Consider the following 19,089-nt stretch of genomic DNA (forward strand, 5'->3'; position numbering starts at 1 on the left):
ATATGGTTCCTTCCTTTAAGTGGCTTGCAGTAGAAAGGGAGGGGATCCAGGGGTAAGATAGATGCACAGAAGCAAACTTTTATACCATGTATTTGAAAAGCACTTTGTCAAACAAAACATTTTCATACTGATTTCTTTTAACCCTCTTTTAATTCTGTGAAATAGATGGTAGCATTTCTGTTTCACAGTGAAGTGGATTGTTCCTCGGCATTAGGGGGTGGGCAATAAGTCTGGAAAGGTAAATTGGATAAAATCCAATGGGCTTTGAAAGCCAGACTAAGAAATTTTGTCATTATTCAGGAGGTTGGAGGTCAAAAGTTTTGTGACAGATGAATAATGACGTTAGACTTGAGCTTGAGAACGCCATATTCAGTATAAATAGGCTGGATTGGACAAGGAGGGATGGGCAGAGGCTGAAGAGGCTGTTGCAGTAGTCTTAACAGGAGGCAATTTGGTCTTACGGTCAGAAAAGTAGCAGTAAAAATGAGCAGGGAGTAAACGATGAGAGTTCTATGGCAGAGGCTGAATGGTGAGAACATGGCAGTTTATTTGTGAGGCATGTAAGCCAAAGACTGGAGTGAAGGGTGTCTCTGAGGCTTCACCTTGGGTGCCCAGGAGATTGGTGGTATGAGAAGGAAGAAAACCAGACAGAACTGGTCTAAAAGACATGATGATTGGCCTTTCAGGGACAGGTAGGATATTCAATCCAAGATTTTGATCAGACATTTGTAAACATGATATTATAAAGGGTAAAGAGATTGGTGGTTGAAAAGATTTACTAGTCCTCCATCCATATAGGGATGGTAGTTAGTGGTGAGAGAATATGAAATCACCAAAGTGGAGTAGAAAATGCCTGAAAACAACCTTAGGAAATATCCAGTGTTCCCCACCTAAAGGTGAAGAGGAAGATAACAAAGAAAAGGAGTGATTGGAAATATAGGAGAAAAGTTAGGCTACCAGATAACAAGAAGAGTGAGTCTCAAAAAGGAGCAGCCATTTGGTATCACATGGAGTTGAGAGATTAAAGAGTGAGGTGATTTTAGTGAAAATGATTTGTTGGGGGCCTTCGTCAAAGAAGCAGTGAGTATTGGTGGTGTGAGTTGTTTCAGATTAAAGAATATGAATGAGTCAAGGTAACAAAGTCAGCAAGGGCTACTTGGTAGGGTTTAGAGATTGGCAAAATAAAAATGGTAGATTGTCCAAGAGATAATGGACTATCAGCGAGTCCTGATGAGAGAGGTGAGTAAATACAGGTAGATTAGGAGACAACTGGGATGAGGGTGGGAGTACACCAGCAGGTCTCTAGGAGAGAGGGGGTGTCAGGGGTGAGATTGATCAGATGGGATTCTGATTGTATGAGATTTTATGGTGTAAGATTTTATTGATTACTGTTCCTTTGGAAACATGTTCAGAGAAATTCAGTTTGTGAAAGTGTGTTATAAATTGTAAGACAATATGTAAGTGTGAGATGGTATTATTCAAATCCAAGTCACTTGAAGTAATTATACCATTTTACTTACTGCAGGAGCAATGAATCTTTAAAAATGCAATCCTAAATGGAAAATAATTTTGAACATAAGTACTCTAGCTCTGTGAATATGAAAAGCATATTGTTAAATGAAGGCTAGGAGTTTGTGTGTGTTGGAGGGGGCGGGGAGGGGAGGCTAGCAGTGAATTATTTACAAAGTAAGAAGAGGCTATGCATATTTTGAAAAAAAAATGTTAAAATAAGTAGTTGTGGAGCATGTCAGAAATTGAAGTAATTATTTTTCTTTAGTTCTTTTCTAAGAGAAATAGAACAAACCTTTGTCCTTAATTATTTTAAATTATTAAGTGAATGGCTTATGGCATTTATTTTATATTCATGTATCAGTTAAGAATCCTAATAGGAAACAAATGACACACTCAAAACAAATATCTGAGGAAAGTTTAGTGGAGAAGGTGTCGGCAGGGTTAAGGACATCAAGAAGGGATGGTACAGCACCAGGGACCAGCACTGCATGCTTAGCTGCAGCTGTGGCTGTAGGTAGAGATGCTATTGCAGCCCAGCAGGGAGGGAGGGGGGCAGTGGTGGGATGGGGCTGGGGGAAGGGGAGTAAATACCCTACCTCCTATGCTTTCAGTGCTCCAACCTCTTGGAGGTGCCTCCCAGTGGCAGAACATAATAAGCCAGTGGGCCAGCCCAGGTGATATAGTCTCCAGAGGTCAGTGTCCTGGGGTGCAGGGAGAGGCAGAGTGGAGCAGGAGGGGTAAACAGAAAATCAAGAGCACAGATATTTCCAAACCTGTTGCATTTCAGCCATTATTCTGTCTCTTTTAGACTAAATCTAAGACTTTTCTGAATCATTATTTCTGATTGGAAGAAGCCTCGTGAAATTGTACTGGACTCCTCGAAACCAGCCAGCAGTGAGCTCACAGTAGAACTGACAGTTTAGAGCAGCTCTGTGGAAGAAGTAGAGCTTATGCCTAAAGAGCTTGGACCGTGGGGTGGGGCTGCCTTTCTTGTGTCCTAACTCGGCGGCTTACTAACTATGTTACCTTGGATAAGCGCCTTACCATCTCTGTGCCCATTTCCTCATCGGTAAATGAAGATAAATAGAGCACTCACATCATAGGATTGTTACAAGGATTAAGTGAGTTAACATACAAAGTGCTCAGAAAGGTACTATGGTTAAAGTCCAATAAGTACAGTTGCTTTTAGGATGTTATTCTATGCTTCATTATTGATGAAATACACGGGGTGTTTCTCTCTTCCTCCTTTTAGACTCACTGAAGATTTTTGTTACATTATGTCACAGTTCTCAGGATATACCTTTGTCATGAAAGTGAAGCCCCAAGTCTCTAGAGCCCACTCGGTTAAACAAGATCAGTAGGACACACTCCTTTGAAAATAATTAATGTCAGTTCTTCTGTGATAGTTTGAAGTTATACTTATTTCCCATACACAATAAGGAGTTGACTGGCGTTTGAGAAAGTTACTCCTGTCCTGCCTCTTCCCTCTTCCGCCTCTTCCCACCTCCCAGCCAGGTGGCACACCTCCTGGATTTCACATTTAATTTGAATTCACTTCTTAAGTACAAAATGAGTCAATGTGTAGACCAAAATGGACTTTGCTTTATAATTCCAGCAGTAACGGGGTTTGGAAAGAGCTATTGTGGAAGGTGTAATAGTACTCTAAAATACTCTAAAAATAACTTATTTTTAAATGCCCTCCAAAGAGCTTGTTGTTATGTGACTTCTCATTGAAAGATTTAAAATCCTAGAACCAGGAATTTACAGTTTGCATTGTCTTATAAAAGCACTGTTAACCAGTTTTAATAGATCTTTGTTCTTAACGTAGGATTTTTTTTTTTTAATCTTTGCAAGCACTGTACACTTTTTACTCTGAATAGTTTCTCCTCCTTAGGTATTCTTGTTCCAAAAGAAGATATATGTTTAAGAAAGAGAAACAAACCAACCAAAAAAACCCACTTTGATCACTGCCAAATGCCATAGTGATTACTGCGGTGATCAGGTTTTTTGCTCTAATGATTCGGTTATTTTCTGGCTGATATATAGAAGATTAGTCCATAGCACAAATTAAAGGACAGTTTCAAGTCCTCGCTGATTTACTTCTTATCTCTTTACTTATTTATTTTAACTTTGAGGTAAATTAACAAGTGATATTGTAGAAGAGATACTAGTGATTCCTAGAAATATTTGAAAACATTTCAAATTTTAGAATTAGAGTTTACTAGGGAAAATTCTTTAATATTTGGAAATATCACAAAGTAAAACTATTGATGCTTTTGCGTAAAAACTTCAGAATGTTAAGGTAGATCATTTTATGTAAAACAACTTTTAAAATACTAATTTAAAATGTTTAAATTCTGTAGTTTCATTTTACAAAGACTCCTTTTTAAATGTGAATGTGTCTAGGTTTATTTTGCACCTGATTAAAAACACCATTTTCCTTAACCTGTCAGCAGCTCGGCTGAGCAGTCAGACCGGATTATTCAATATCTTGTCTGACATGAGGACGGCAGTCCAAAGAGAAAGATATCACAAATTGGTGCCACACTTCAATAAATAGAGACATTTTATTTTTCACCAAGCTAATTCAATCCAGTTCAGTTAACTCTTTCTTCCCCCTTAAGGACAGATCAAAAAAGGCAGCCATGAATGACTGTGTTCGTCAAGTGTTTGACACGTCACTGTGTGATATAAAGCAGACCACAAGGGAGGGGTTCTGCCTTTAGACTTCAGACAATACCCGGTACAAGAGCCTCTCACTCAGATCTGCTCTGTAGGGAGCTGGAGAGAGTGGCTCAGATCACTCAGGTAGAATGAGAAGTAGCCGGGCTTGCCGCATTGCAAACCCTTCCCCTTAGAGTTGTGACTTTTTCAGCATTCTTGGGAATTCTCAGGCATTTTTGAGCGGCCATTGAGTTACATTTTAGTTTTATAAGCTGTGGTTGGCTACTACATATCATTAGTTTTGTGATTTTCATAAAATCTTTGTCCTAAATGTTGTTCCTTATAAACCCTTATTGCAATAAATATAATACTGATATTTCTGTTTCTTGGTTCACTGATTTCTTCCTGAGACATATACTGAAATTTATATAGTCATAATACTGTTCAGTCTCAAGGATGCAATGGGATGGATTATGCCACCAAATATAAAATGTTTAAATATTTACAAGAAAAGATTAACATTGTCCAAAGATTACCTCCTGCTCTACAGATTGGGCCTGAGGAACGCGTCATCAGAACCTTTATGGGCTCCTGCTGACCCTGCTGCCTCGCTGCCAGTCTACTCTGTGTCCTGCAGCGACGCTACCGTCTGACAGCCCCAGGCCATGCCATATGTTTGCAGAGCCCTCCTTGTCTAGCCTGCCAAACATATCCTTCATGTCATTTTAAATCCTGCTTTTTCCATGAATTAGGCATTCCTTGACTAATTGCTGTGATAGAACATTTCATTTCTCTATGAGGTCTAAAAATTTAATTATCCAGAGTGCTCTCCCCCACCTCCCACAAGTACATCTCTACCATGTGCCTTCTCAAAATGCAACATTGTTGTTCTCTGATTCATCTATGTGGCCTATATATTCAGGGCTTCTGCAGTGCAGCCAGTGCTCACTAAGTAAATCTATATACAGGGAATGGGGCTAGGGCTGTGTGTCATAGGAGGACAGAGTCAAGAGCCCAGACAGCTCCACCAGCTGCTGATAGAATGACCACACGCAAGTTACCTAACCTCTCTGTGACTTGTTTCCTTATCTTTAAAATGAAGATGTGGTAGATACTGGACCGTAAGACTACCGTAAGGATCATAAAGATTAAATGAGTTGGCCGGGCGCGGTGGCTCAAGCCTGTAATCCCAGCACTTTGGGAGGCCGAGACGGGCGGATCACGAGGTCAGGAGATCGAGACCATCCTGGCTAACACGACGAAACCCTGTCTCTACTAAAAATACAAAAAATTAGCCGGGCGAGGTGGCGGGCGCCTGTGGTCCCAGCTACTCAGGAGGCTGAGGCGGGAGAATGACGTGAACCCGGGAGGCGGAGGTTGCAGTGAGCTGAGATCCCGCCACTGCACTCCAGCCTGGGCGACAGAGCAAGACTCCGTCTCAAAAAAAAAAAAAAAAGATTAAATGAGTTAATTTTGGTAAAGTGCTTAGAACAGTGTCTGGCACACATTAAGTGCTGTGTAAATGTTTATGAAATAATTATTTTATTTCATTATTTTATTTATGAAATAAAATAATGTTCTATCTGGTAGTCACAGTGCTAAGTGTTTTCCATGTTGTTAACTCATTGAATATTCACAGGAGTCTTATGTGGTAGATACTGTTGCCATCTCCATTTTACAGATGAGGGAACCAAGACACAATCAAAGTTAAGTAACTTGCTCAAGGTCACAGGGCAGAAACAGGATTTGAATTCACACCACCTGGCTCCAGTCACTTCTCTGCTTGCAAGCACCTTGTATGCTGTTGGGCCTGAGTGTAAATCATTTTGTTTTTAGACTATCCCAGTCAGATGGGAGATGTAGCAGAATGTGTTTCTTGACATATTAGAAAACATGCTGTGAGATAACGGGGTAGGAGAGATGAATCCCACTGGACCCCCTGTTGGCTACCTTGGATTGAAAATCAGAGAAGATGGAAACCACATGTGTTAGCAGCTGCTACCATGGCACTCTAGGCTAAGGTGGACTGTGTGAGAATGCTTTTCTGGATTTGGTTTTTGTCTTTTAAGCCACTTCTTTGTGGGCTCTTGATGCTTTGCTGGTATAGTGACTTGAGTCCAGGACCATGCAGAACACCATAAAGATGTTGAGAAAATGTGCCAGCCACACAGGCCTTTAACTGGTGCATTGTAGGTTTTTAAAACATGTTTCACTCTCTCTACATGCAACCGAGCTCTGCTGAAATACTAAATTTATCCACAGGAGTTCTAGTTAGAAAAGGCGAGCAATCGCTTCTGGAAGCTAGTACTTCAAATCTTAGTCATAGCCAATGAAATCTTGGTTACATGGGAAACTCTCTGGAGGTGGTTGTACATACATGTGTGCCCTGTGCATCTTAGAGCGTAGGATTTGTACATATAATTATAGATACTTTACCAACATTATATCCAGTGTCCAGACTTTTTGTCATACAATCAAAAGTTTTAAAAGTAAATTTCTTAAATCTTCAAAGGATCCCAGTTATTTTACTGTCAAGGGACAGATAATGAAAACATACATATTTTACAGTTGTTGTTTTGTGTGTGGAATAAAAAGGTTCCTAGGACACTAATGCTTTGTGAAGGTTTTAAAGGCTAATACCTTTAAGTGCTGGGTAAAAATTAAACTTGAATAGCACCGATGAAATATTTACTCGTCAGATGGCTTTGAAGTTTAGCGTCTTTTTGGTTGCAGTCCCATCTAATGGACATGTTTCAAAGAAGAAAATAGTTATAGCATTCAGCTGTGATGTTTTCTTCTCTGTGTGGAAGAAATCTGTGTTGTTTTGATTCATTTCAGTATTTAAATTTTCAAGACTAGCTACTTAGAAATTGCATTAACGAGATAAATGTTTCCCACAATTCTGAATTTTTTCTTATTGATAGGGTTATGTTTGAAAGCTGAGTTTTCTAACACTTTTGGCATTTTTAAACAGATTGCTTTCACTCTTTTATTCTATAATCTTTCCAACCTACATTTACTTAATTCTTCCTAGTTTTATATCAGAGGGCCTAAGGTGAGTGACTGTGTGTAAATATAATGGAAATCTGTTACACAAATTAGTTTTACAAAATATCTTGCTGGATAAAAGTGCTGTGTTTAAAAATGTTTAAAAACTTCATATTTCATTCTTCAGTTCTGATAACTAAAAAGTTTTCCTTCAAAGTTTAAAATTGTACTGATGCTTTAAGAATGTTGGGGAAATACTGGATTTTTTTCTACTTCTTGGATTAAATTTCACTCATCTGAATAATGTAGGGCTTTAGAAATTTGTATTACAATCTAGGTTAAAATTTTTCTATTTTTGTGTTTCCTCCCACGTGAGTTATGACACTTTTAACATTTGTTTGTGTTTTATTAGTTTTCATATGAGTCCAACAAGCAATGAAGACCTCAGGAAAATCCCGGTAAGTTGCTGAAGGGGTGAGAAGGTTGTCAAAGAACAAGCCGGTCTTTTTATCTGGCACACATTTCTAAAAATGCCTTTGTCTTCTTGCCTTCTGCCTCACTTACCTTAAGAATTGTAGCTTAGCATAGTAATTTTAGGAGAAAGAAAGTAAAATATAATCTTTGCCTTTAATATACAATAGAGTGTGACTCGTATGATCTATTAAAGTTCAAGCAAAATTGGTTATAATTGAAGCCAATTTAGAATATACATATTTTGTGTACAGACTGTTTTGAAATTAGTATGCAAGCTGTATGTTAGGGTCAAATTTGCAGTTATGAAATAAGAGCATGTAGAAAAGACTATTTTTTGTTGTTGTTGGGACAAGGATTGAAGAAAGAATAAAGCTACTTGTTAACATTCAACAATAGAAAAGCATCCTGGCAGGATAGCCAGATAACCAGGAAAGTATTTGAAAGAACAAATACTTTAAGACACTTATCTTTCTCATCAGAACAAAACCAAATATGTTAACAGGATTGGTAGCGACCATCTAAATCAACTCACGTATTTTGCGAGGATTATTCAGATCATCTGAACTTTATTGTAGTATTTGAAGTCCAGTATTTAATCTCTGTTCAGAGTTCCATTGCATCTGCAGCCAATTCTAACTATATTAAACGTAGAGAATAAATTACTTTACCAAAATATGGGCAAATGTTCTTGGTAGAAAACTAAATTCTCACTGAGTAACAGAAATAGAGCCTTTATTCCAAGAAACTGGTGGTTGCTGTTTCAACCATCTGTCCTTGATATGTGTGATCCAGATGTATAGTAAGAATTTTTTTAGGCAATCCCATATCACCTATTACTATTTTTTAGGATGTGATATGGCTAGAAGAAGCTCAGGTGGGTTTAGGGTTTATTTTCTAAACCATTCTAAATGCAGGTGTTTATCTTTAAAATTGTGGAAACTGTTATAGAAGCACAGGACTTTGTACTGTATTTTTGCTGTTTTATTTAAGTGATTCGTAAGTTTTGATGTTTTATAAATTCTCAAGTCTTTATAATATGGCAGTCTGGTGAGAAATGTGAGAAAATATGAAGTCAGCCTTTGATCAGATAGTAAAATGAATTCTATCAGGCGGTTACTTAATCTCAAACAAAATGCAACATCAAAAAAATCAATTTAATGTGTAGCTATTGTTTATTAAGTAACCTTAATTACAATTTCGATTGCTTGCTTGTAAATGTACTTTTCCAAATCTTGTAATTTATTGCTATAAAAGCATCCTTAGAATTCTTTAAAGAAATAAAATGTGAAAATTGTTTTAGTTAAAGGATTTAAAGGTGATAAAAGAATCCTTGATGTGTGATTATTTTTCTCTGGAATACTAACTATTCTAAATGACAGTTAAAGGATTACTAGGTGTTGTTAATTTACTGCAAGATACAATTAAGAGGAGGAAGCACATCTTCATACTGATCATGGTTGAAGAAAAGCATTCGAACAATTTTTATGTTGAAGATTATAAGATGTTTGAAGTAATTTACATTAAGTTCTCCAATAATAGCCGTCCACCAAGTTATTTTTTCTCCCTCTGGACATAGTATTTTGTAATTAAGTTTGTATGTCTTATATGCTAGTGCCAACACCTGTCTGTGAAAGCACAGTGTTTAAACAGGAGCAGTAGCCAGTTGAAAGGGCAGTGTGAGCTCTTTAAGGCCTAATTAAGAACTGAAAGGGAGATGAAGGGAGTAGGACAAAAGATGTGAAAGTAGCTGAGATGATATTCCCAGAGCAAAGTTCCTCATTAGAACAATAATGAGATGATCAGAGAATGCCAAGCCTTCACTTTTTTCTCTCCCTCTCCTCCAGTTGCCTTGGATGTCAGTTAGTACCCCACCAATATTTGGTTACCAGGACAACCTTTCTTTAAATCTTCAGTTATTTTGAGTCCTGATAATTTGCTTTTGTTTAAATTTAAATATTGTAAAAAATGTACATTTCCTAGTGTAAAAGGCTAGTATGTGTAAAGCAAAAATAGATCACTAGCAGTTCTCAAAATCTTATGCACAACTGTATTATTTAAAATTCTGGGTTAGAAAACTTCATGTAGTAATTCCAATATTCTCTTACCACGCCACATCTTCTTATGTCTGCATATAGACATTTTTAATAGAGGTAGGGTGGAAAAGAGAAAGAGTTGGTTGTAAAAGGGGAAGAGAGAAGAAAAATTTACATTAAATTTCAGAATAAGAAAACATCTTAAAAACGTAAGTGCTGTCTGTATAGAGTGTGCTGTGAGAAAAAATATTGAGCACTTTGGAGTAACCATTTTAAGTTGCGTTTGGTCTTTGCCAGCTTAGAGAGTTTTGAATTTTGTCAGTTTTTGCAAGAATAATAAAACGTATATTTTGAAAAAATAATTTTTATATTTACCTGAGAGTTTTCCTCTTTAAAAAAATAATTTTTGTAGAGCATATATTTTAATTTTCTATTGTTTATATTAATCATTTTATTTGGAGTTATATCGACAAACAAATATATATGTGTGTGTGTGTGAATTATATCAGTCAGTTTAAGAATCTTACGCCTAAAATTAGAAGGTTTACATTCAAATATAGGATAAAATATGGAACTCAGCATGAAACTGTTTTCAATTATTTTATATTCTTTTCCAGAATATAGTTCATAGTACATGTGTTTCTAAGATGTTTTCCTGCCTAGAAACTTGATGCTAAAATTTGGGGTAAAGTTTTCACATAAAAGGACAAACGGAAAATTTATTGAAAAGGCCAGAAGTGTATTTCCAAGAAATCTGTCTACACATTAATGTTAGATTGTTTTAAGGAAAAAAAAAATAATATATATTCTAGAGTATGGCTATAAAGTATGACCAGTAGTCTGAAATGATAATTGATTATTTTGAAAGATTTAACTATTAATTTATATCATGGCATTAATTTATGTCAAAACACAAATTTTTGACACATCTTTCATCTTCAGTGTCTTTAGAGAAATGTTACAAAAGATTTTTAACTACATTAACTGGTAATAGTCTTAAATATAACAGTGCACATTATTTTTTTTAACTATTTCATTGCTTAATTAGTTTGGAGAAATCAGTTTATATATGTATAATTTTATGAAGATTAGAGAGACTTGAATAGATGCTTTTATTATGTTAAATAAAGAAAAAGCATAAAGCAGTCAACTAATCAGTAATGAATCCCATTTAGCTTCCTTTCATTAATCCCTGCAATTCTCATAAGAACATGAATTTCTCAGTAAATGTTTTATTAGAAAAGTGAAATCACATTAGGCTTTATTAGTTTTTAAAGTGTTATTTAGAAAAATTACTTGGTATACCAGACAATTTTAGATTTGAAAGGGACCGTGGAGAACATCTCATCTGTCAGATAAGGAAAATGAGACCCAGGTTGCTTTCTCTCTCAAATTTATGCAGAATTACTTGGGTTGAAGTAAGAAACTTTAGCTTATTTTTAAGAAATTTCAAAAGTATACTGAACTCTATACTGTATCTTGTCTTTACTGTAGAAAACTGCTTAACATAATATTTTATAAGAATGTAATTAATGTTTATGTATCTCTAAACTATATCTCATGACCAATTAAACTAGTAACTACATACGTGAGAGAGAGAGCGAGTGTGTGTGTGTGTGTGTGTGTGTGTAGACTTATAAAAGATTAATTGATCTGAGAGAGGAGAGTGAAGTAAAACACTTGTCTCTAGAATTGTCCTTTAATGGTTTTAGAACAACATTTGAAATGTTTTTAGGGATGAAGGAAATATAACTGAAACTTACATCTGTTTCCAGTTTCTAATGCTAAAATAAACTAAATTGTTTTAGACATATTTTATAGAATTTAAGCTCACTTCCCTTTAATATCCTTTCGTTTCATTCTTACTAACTCTGGTCTTTCATATTTCAGTAGCCCTATAACTAATCTTAGCCCCTCCAAATGATTCCACTGTTGCCATTTTACTTTTCCTGGAACATAGCTTTAATCATATCCTTTCTCTGTTTAGAAACCTTCAGTGGCTTCCTATTTTCCATAGCAAAAGTCTAAAAATGGTTTATACTACCGTTCAGCATCCTTGGTGGTCTATTTCAAACCTACCATTTCAGCCCTTCTCTGCTCCCTGTCCTGTACAGTATTTTCCAGCCATTCTCTACAGAGTACCTGTTATTGGATTACCTGTTATTGGCCACTATGCCTTGAGCCTTGTTTCCTTCTTTGAACAAGCAGAGCTCACTGCTTGAAATGTCCCATTAGGCATTTCTGCCTACAAAATCTTGAAGGCCTAGTGCAAGCTGTATCTTCTCCACAAAGCCTGAGAGATTCTGTGAAACTGGAAAAGTTTTTCAGTCCTGAATGTATTCACTTATCCTGGAGAAGGGGGTGTGCTTCAGTGACCCAAGCATCAAATTGGTATCTGTACTCTAGCTTCTCTTTTTCTGGTCTGGTAAAGTCCTGGTTCCTTGGGCTGAGAGGCTGGGGAAGTAGGGAGGGCCAGTGAAAAGTTAAACTTTGGCTTTACCAGTGAACACCCCCAAACATATAGCACTATTAAAGTAGATCCTGAAAACAGGGAAAGACAAGTTTAATTCTTATGGCGGGCGAGGTCATTCTGCATTCACCAGTCCCCATTCCCCATCCTCCACTGAATAGATAGTATTCCTTAAGAGCAAGAAAACCAATTTCCTCAATATTTTAGTCAAGTTTCCTCAAAGCCAAATGGAAATGTTTTAAAAGATAGTGATGAAAATCATTTTAAATTGTTGGGCTTAGTGAGAGAACTATGATTTAAAAAGAATAAAAAATTGCTTAGTTGTAATTGGGCATTATGTTTTACAGAATGAAAACTCTTAATGCTATACACTGTTAATAAAAGGTGATTTGTTACAGGGCCTTGATTAAATTCCTGAGATATTTTTCTTTCACTTTTGATATAACATTAATATTAGAATGCTTTGTAATAGCAGTGAATTAGTAAGTATCTTTAAAAAAATTTTTTTGGTTATATTTATGCCTTTGCCTAAAAGGAATTTTTGTCAATAGAATAAAGTTAAATAAATAGGTGAAATGGGAGAGAATGCAAATATACTAACCATAGTATTAATATGGTTGAACTCTTGAGTTTCCTGATAACCAGGGTCAAAAAGGGAAAGAAGATAAACTAGATATTATTACTAGGGGAAAGAAATAGACCATTTACTCAGGGGAGGAAAAGTTCTGCCTATTTCTAAATTAAAACAGATGTTACTCCCATGGGGCTTCCTATAAGGATAATCTTTGATTTAATTCCGAGTGCTTCCATTTTCATAGCAAATTGGAAAAGATTTTTGCTGTAACCATCTTCACTAAGAAGCCAAACATGTAACATTAAATCACAGTTCAGTGGAAGCAGTTTCATAAGGACGCATGTCCAAGTGTGTAGTTTTCAGTTGCATCTTATAGTTCCTCTGAGTTGACTTTCAGAAATCTTTAGTTTTCATCTATTTTAGTTGTATTTATTATAAAACATTTCATCTCTTAACTTAATCTTACATGATATAGCCAGTCTCAGATATTAGGAAATTGCCCACAATGTTAGAAAGGGTTTTAGGATTTCGAGTTGTAGTCAAAACTTTGGGGCCGGGCGCGATGGCTCAAGCCTGTAATCCCAGCACTTTGGGAGGCCGAGACGGGCGGATCACGAGGTCAGGAGATCGAGACCATCCTGGCTAACACGGTGAAACCCCGTCTCTACTAAAAAAACACAAAAAATTAGCCGGGCGAGATGGCGGGCGCCTGTAGTCCCAGCTACTCGGGAGGCTGAGGTGAGAGAATGGCGTAAACCCGGGAGGCGGAGCTTGCAGTGAGCTGAGATCCGGCCACTGCACTCCAGCCTGGGCGACAGAGCGAGACTCCGTCTCAAAAAAAAAAAAAAAAAAAAACTTTGGTGCATCTGCCTTAGTTCTTGCCTCAGGACTGGCTAGCCAATTTGTGAACTGTCACATTCACTCTAAGCAAGGCTAGCGAAAATCTTCATCAGGGTTTGAAAAACAAAAAGTCGAAGTTCTGGATAATTCTTAATGTTTGTCCCAGATGTTATATCTATGGAAGTGACAGTCTTTATCTTGTTCTAGGACAGCAACCCCTTTGATGCCACTGCAGGGTATCGTAGTCTGACCTATGAAGAGGTTCTACAAGAGCTGGTGAAACACAAAGAACTCCTTAGGAGGAAGGACACCCACATCCGAGAACTCGAGGACTACATCGACAACCTCCTTGTAAGGGTAATGGAAGAAACGCCCAGTATTCTCAGAGTGCCATATGAACCATCCAGGAAAGCTGGCAAATTCTCTAACAGTTAATAAAGCCAATTGTATTGTGTTGATAATTGGACAAAGAGAGAGAAAGAAAGAAGGAAGGAAGGAAAAACTTGTTACTGAAAGAGACTACACTATCAGGTTTCATTACATATTCTCCTTTATTGTGAAGAATAGTTTTACCTGTAAATATTAGCAGGGACTATCAAGAGTGACCTTTGAAGCAAGCTAAATAATTTAAACGTTTAAGTTGAAAATGGGCCAGATTCTCAATGAATAAGTGGTTCCTTAGGATTCACTCAGGTGCTGGTACTGACCCACTGATCTGCCATAGGCCCAGAAATATCTTAAGAAGTACGTGAGTTGTTCCTCAGGAATAGATTTTTCATAAAGCAGAATCGATACTGTGGCTGGTTTCTCAGAAATCAGTTTGTAGAAATATTTAGCTTCAGGAATACTGCTCATTATAAACACTACTGAAAAAAACAGTTTATATTTTATATACACATATGTACATGAATATATATTCATGTATCTTGTATATAAAACATAGGCATATACCTCATATACCTGTGTTTTTAGAACATTTAGAAAAAACTGATTGCCTCTAAAGTTAGGCTACCAATTTCTTGATTGGAAAATGTGTGTGCTCTATTGATGCAAGACAAGTCATCGTTCCTACTGTCACGGTGTGTTAGAGAGAAGCTGCTTCAAGTCACCCTTGACTACATGGACTTGGTTTCAAAGTGAGCTGCTATATATTATTCTAGCATCAAAGTTTCTCTCTTTTCCCAAAAGTAATGCTTTCAAGTCCTTTTTTTTAAAGAATGACAAATTTTAGGAGACTTCATGAACTTCACAACAGCATGAATTTCTTTGAATTAATTATCTTTAACATTTGAGTTTAAGGTACAAGCAGAAGATAAGCTAATATAGCTTGTTTTGTTGAAATTCTGCATGCCTTTAAATCACTAACAAAGCAAATATTATAAAGTTATATCTGAAAATAATTGTGGGAAGTATGTGATTGCCTCATGTGTCTGATAACCCAAAGAAGCAGGCAGATTCCAGGAAGGAAGAATTAGGCTTGGTTTCAGGTTACATAAATAATAGAATAGATGGTTGCCTTTGGGTCTTGAACCAAAATAAGACTTACTAAAGGAAGAGTGAGTTTTTAGAATAGACCTTTACTAGCGTGGCATTATGCATTACTCCATATCCACCCTTTAAGAATTGATTTATTATAAAATTGTTTTCTGTTTTAAAGTCCAGTCCCCCAAAATGTTGATTTCTTCCATGGATTATTTTTGTATGATTTGTGCAGTTTTTTTCTGATACTTAAATTGAAAAGCAATGTTATAAAAATATTGCTAATCTTCTGCTTATTTTTCAGCCTTAAAAGTCTGAAATACTATAAAACACTGAGAGTATCTGTGTCCTTCTGAATTTAAAATGAAAAATTCATCTCCATTTGAAGACTCACATATTCCCCAATCTTTCCATGAATTGCATTTTTTTCTAATACTCACCTCTGTTAAGACTCTGTTGAAAGTTAAATAAAAAGTCGATATAATAGTTTGGGTTTTTTTTTTTTTTTTTTGGCTTATTTTAGTGTTTTGAATCAGAGAATACTTGGCCAAGCTCGTATTTGTAAACTTAAACCCCTTGTTATTTGTATCTTCTGCATTTCAGTTTTAATGTAAGAACATGCATTTTGAAATTATGAACATTTTTTTCATAAAAATTCAATGCTTTAAGAAATGGAGAAGGAAAAATAGCTTTTATCAGTTTTTTTCTCCACTTAAAATTCTGTAATAACCCTCAAAATCTGGTATAGAATGGTATTTTCCCATTTGAGGTCTTGGTCTTTTTTGTTTTTGTTTTTGTTTTTAACATGGTGCCACTTTTAATTAACTAAATGTTACAAAATTCTCAGCATTTGTTTTTTTCTGGTAGCATTATTGAGTTTTTTCATACACTTCTTAAAATGCCAAAATTTATGTTTTCAGTATTATGACAGTATCTGCAGATACTATAATAATATGCTTTGGCCAAATTTGCTGTTTATATATAGAGTGAACCAAGATGTCAGTTTTGTATTGGGGATATGTTTTACATAAATAGAGCTCATTTAAAAGTATGGTTCAAGTACTGCTCTTCTTTTTATGGGGAAATAGATTTTTAAGGAGCGATTATTTTCTTATATAAAAGCTATTGAGGCTTAGCTTTATTCATACATGAGTGATTTGGTTATGACTCAATCAAAATTTTTGTCTTTAAATCTGAGACAAGTATTATATTTAAAACTGGATCTGATAAAACATTCATCACTGCCTGAAACTTTGCTGTTCTAATGTTTATGAATTTTCACTCATTATCTAGAGTAAACTCACTGCATATTTTCATAATCAGTCAAAATAATAAACTAAAAACAAAAAGTAAAAATGAGTTCCCAAGTAAATATATCAGTATTTCCCATGTTTGGGCAGAAGTGCAAAGTAGTTTCAATTTGTCGCATTGTAGAAAAAGAGGCCAAAAAGGTCACCTTAGTCTATTTTTCCAAAACGTAACTTTAGGTATTCTAATGATGTATTTTGTTAGTTGCTTAGAAGTGGAAATAAAATATATGTGCTTATTAAATAATGCACAGTACACTACATTATAGAGTTTATTTTTGCTTTTATGCTTAAAAGAGTGCATGCCCAAAACACTTCTACCACCAAGAGGATTTTTTAAAATCACAGAATTGATATTTATCTCAAGCCTATCTTAAGCTAACGTACTTCTGTTACATAATTAAACTATTTCTGCTATTATTTTTAAAGCAGTATTATTTTATAACCAGTTCTAAAATTCAGCTTTAAAAATATTGAACATACCTTCCTACCACTTATGCTTCAAGTTTCATTTATTGAATACCAGGGTCATATCTTAGAATTGTATATAAAACAACATGTAACCCATTCATGAAAAACTTTTTAAGTATTGCTTTTTGCTGCTATGTTCTGCATTGAGCCTAGTTTTGCCATTGTCCCTTGAATGTAGTATTATCCATAGATTATACATAACTACGTCTATTGCTTTTGGCGGTAAATCAAGATTTAGTTGTAATTTTCCAGCTGTGAAAATGTTGCCTTGTATTTAAAAGGGTTTCATGAATGGAAACCTAAGTAGAACTAAGCTCATTAGTGACAGACTTGCTTTCTTCATGTTGCTCCTCCAGCAACTCCCTCACCACCATGCCTCCCTGCCTACCATCACCGGAAGGGTGCTTATTCTTTAACAAAGAGAATCTAAAAATAAAAAATAAAAATAAAAACTGTTGTCTAATATATCTACAGTAAATGTTACACTAGATCTTTTATTTTCCTCTGTAGCTTTTCAGAAAAAGCAAATCTACCTTGGATTTGTAAATCAAGCTGAAACTTTTTTGATGTTCATATACTCATATGTCTTATAGGTGGTAGGTGTCACTTGTGTGTATGTGTAAGTGAAGTATGATGCATGCTCATTCACTTGGTCTCTTTGAAGTAAGGGAAAGGATCACAGTGCTGCTGGGCCATGATGGTATGTAGAAGGGTCTGTCAGCACACATGGAAAGCCCCCATTTGCACAGATGTAGAACTTTAATAATCCAGATGCAATCATTGGAAGTATTTAATATGCAATTGGTAGCACCTTAGCTAATTAATCTGCATATGAAGCATTTTCTCATATATTTAATAAAAGGTGTAGAAGCTCTTCAAGCATTAAACTAGAGTTGATGTTTTATTCCATTTATTTTATCCATCAAAAAATGCACTCTCACAGTGGAGTTGAAGTCTAGTAAATGATACATGTGGGCCTGTTAATCTTCGAAGCTTCCAGATGGTTTGTGTTTTAAGGTACAAAAAAATGCTGCAGATCTAGAAATGCATATATTTAGCAGGTATTTGAAAGATAGAAGCATTATTTATAACTGAAGAGTATGACACTTACCTTCTTAAGTAAATGCTCTCATAACTTGTATACATTTTTGCAGGTACAAATTCAAAAGGATGTAAGCATTGTATAATGTGACAATTGTATAATTTATGTAATCTGATGCGTGAATCAGAATTTTTATATAATATATGATTATTGACTAATAGTTGATTAAAGTGTTTAAACTTAATTCGGTTGTCAACATTTATTACAGATACAATGGTGTTACCGTAATGGATTTATATATAAGTCCTCCTTGTCTTTTAATAATTACCTAGGATGCCTCTTATTTGGTGTATTGTAGCACATATTCTGTAAGACCTACAAACTTATTTTACTATGAAAATAGTTCTGAAAAGTCATTCAAAAGATAGTTTTTAAGTTCAAGTGAACATTCTTCAACAAGTGTGTGGATGCCCTCTACATATAAGACATCCCTCATAGGGATGGAGCTTACGATTTAGTAGAAATGATATATGAGTATTGTTATATAGGCTAAGGTCTATGCCGAGTACTTCCTATTTATGCTTTATTTTACTTATTTCTCACAACAACCCTGTAAGGCAGGGAATACACAAGCTTTCAGAGGAAATGTAAGAAAGTACCACTTTGTGGTACTGAAGAAAGTAGAATAGGGTTGGTAAACCCGGTAGCATTTCTCACCACTTCTTATCCTCCAGCTCCTACCAGAAGTCATTAATCAGTCACCACTTCCAGTCCCCTCAACACAACAGTCTAAGTACATGCCTCTCCATCCGATGTATGGGTACATTTTTATGGCAGTGTATTAGGCAGTTGTATTCTAGATTATGGGATGTGAACCATATGTAGTCTTAGACATAAGTCATACATATTTGGCACAAGGGATTTCTCAGCAGGCCAGAACACCTTTCTGTTCTGGAATTGTAGTCCCTTCTGGAGGCCCATTGAACCTGTCCCTCTACTTCTCCCAGCACATCTCCTTTAGATTATTCTTTCCACCTGCCCACAGCATACACGTTTCTTTTTCCTTACTCTGCTGAGACAAAAATATTTGGAGTAATTTGGAAGTAGAGAGCTATTATGAGTATGTTAAGTTGACCATTTTTCATGTAGGGCTTGTGACCTAAATGCCCAACATTTGACATGTTTCCTCAAATAATTTTACGTGCCACAACTTCATACTTTTATATTTTTATGAT

General features: G+C 35.7%; 1 protein-coding gene across 2 annotated transcripts in view; it reads left to right on the forward strand.

The window, feature by feature from the left end:
* The window catches only part of RAB11FIP2 (RAB11 family interacting protein 2), a 42,269-nt gene extending 24,171 nt beyond the window's left edge, over positions 1 to 18,098 (forward strand). The window contains exons 4-5 of one of the 2 annotated variants that reach the window (XM_033181564.1): positions 7,577 to 7,622; positions 13,763 to 17,252. In XM_033181564.1, coding sequence (XP_033037455.1) covers positions 7,577 to 7,622; positions 13,763 to 13,990 — 274 coding nt within the window. In that variant the 3' untranslated portion in view covers positions 13,991 to 17,252. Of the gene's footprint in view, positions 1 to 7,576; positions 7,623 to 13,762 lie in introns of both variants that reach the window. The other variant, XM_033181561.1, reaches the window with a different exon arrangement.
* The last annotated feature ends 991 nt before the right edge of the window (positions 18,099 to 19,089 follow it).

The sequence above is a fragment of the Trachypithecus francoisi genome, unplaced genomic scaffold, assembly GCF_009764315.1.
Source record: "Trachypithecus francoisi isolate TF-2019V2 unplaced genomic scaffold, Tfra_2.0 Contig01579, whole genome shotgun sequence".
Lineage (NCBI taxonomy): Eukaryota > Metazoa > Chordata > Mammalia > Primates > Cercopithecidae > Trachypithecus > Trachypithecus francoisi.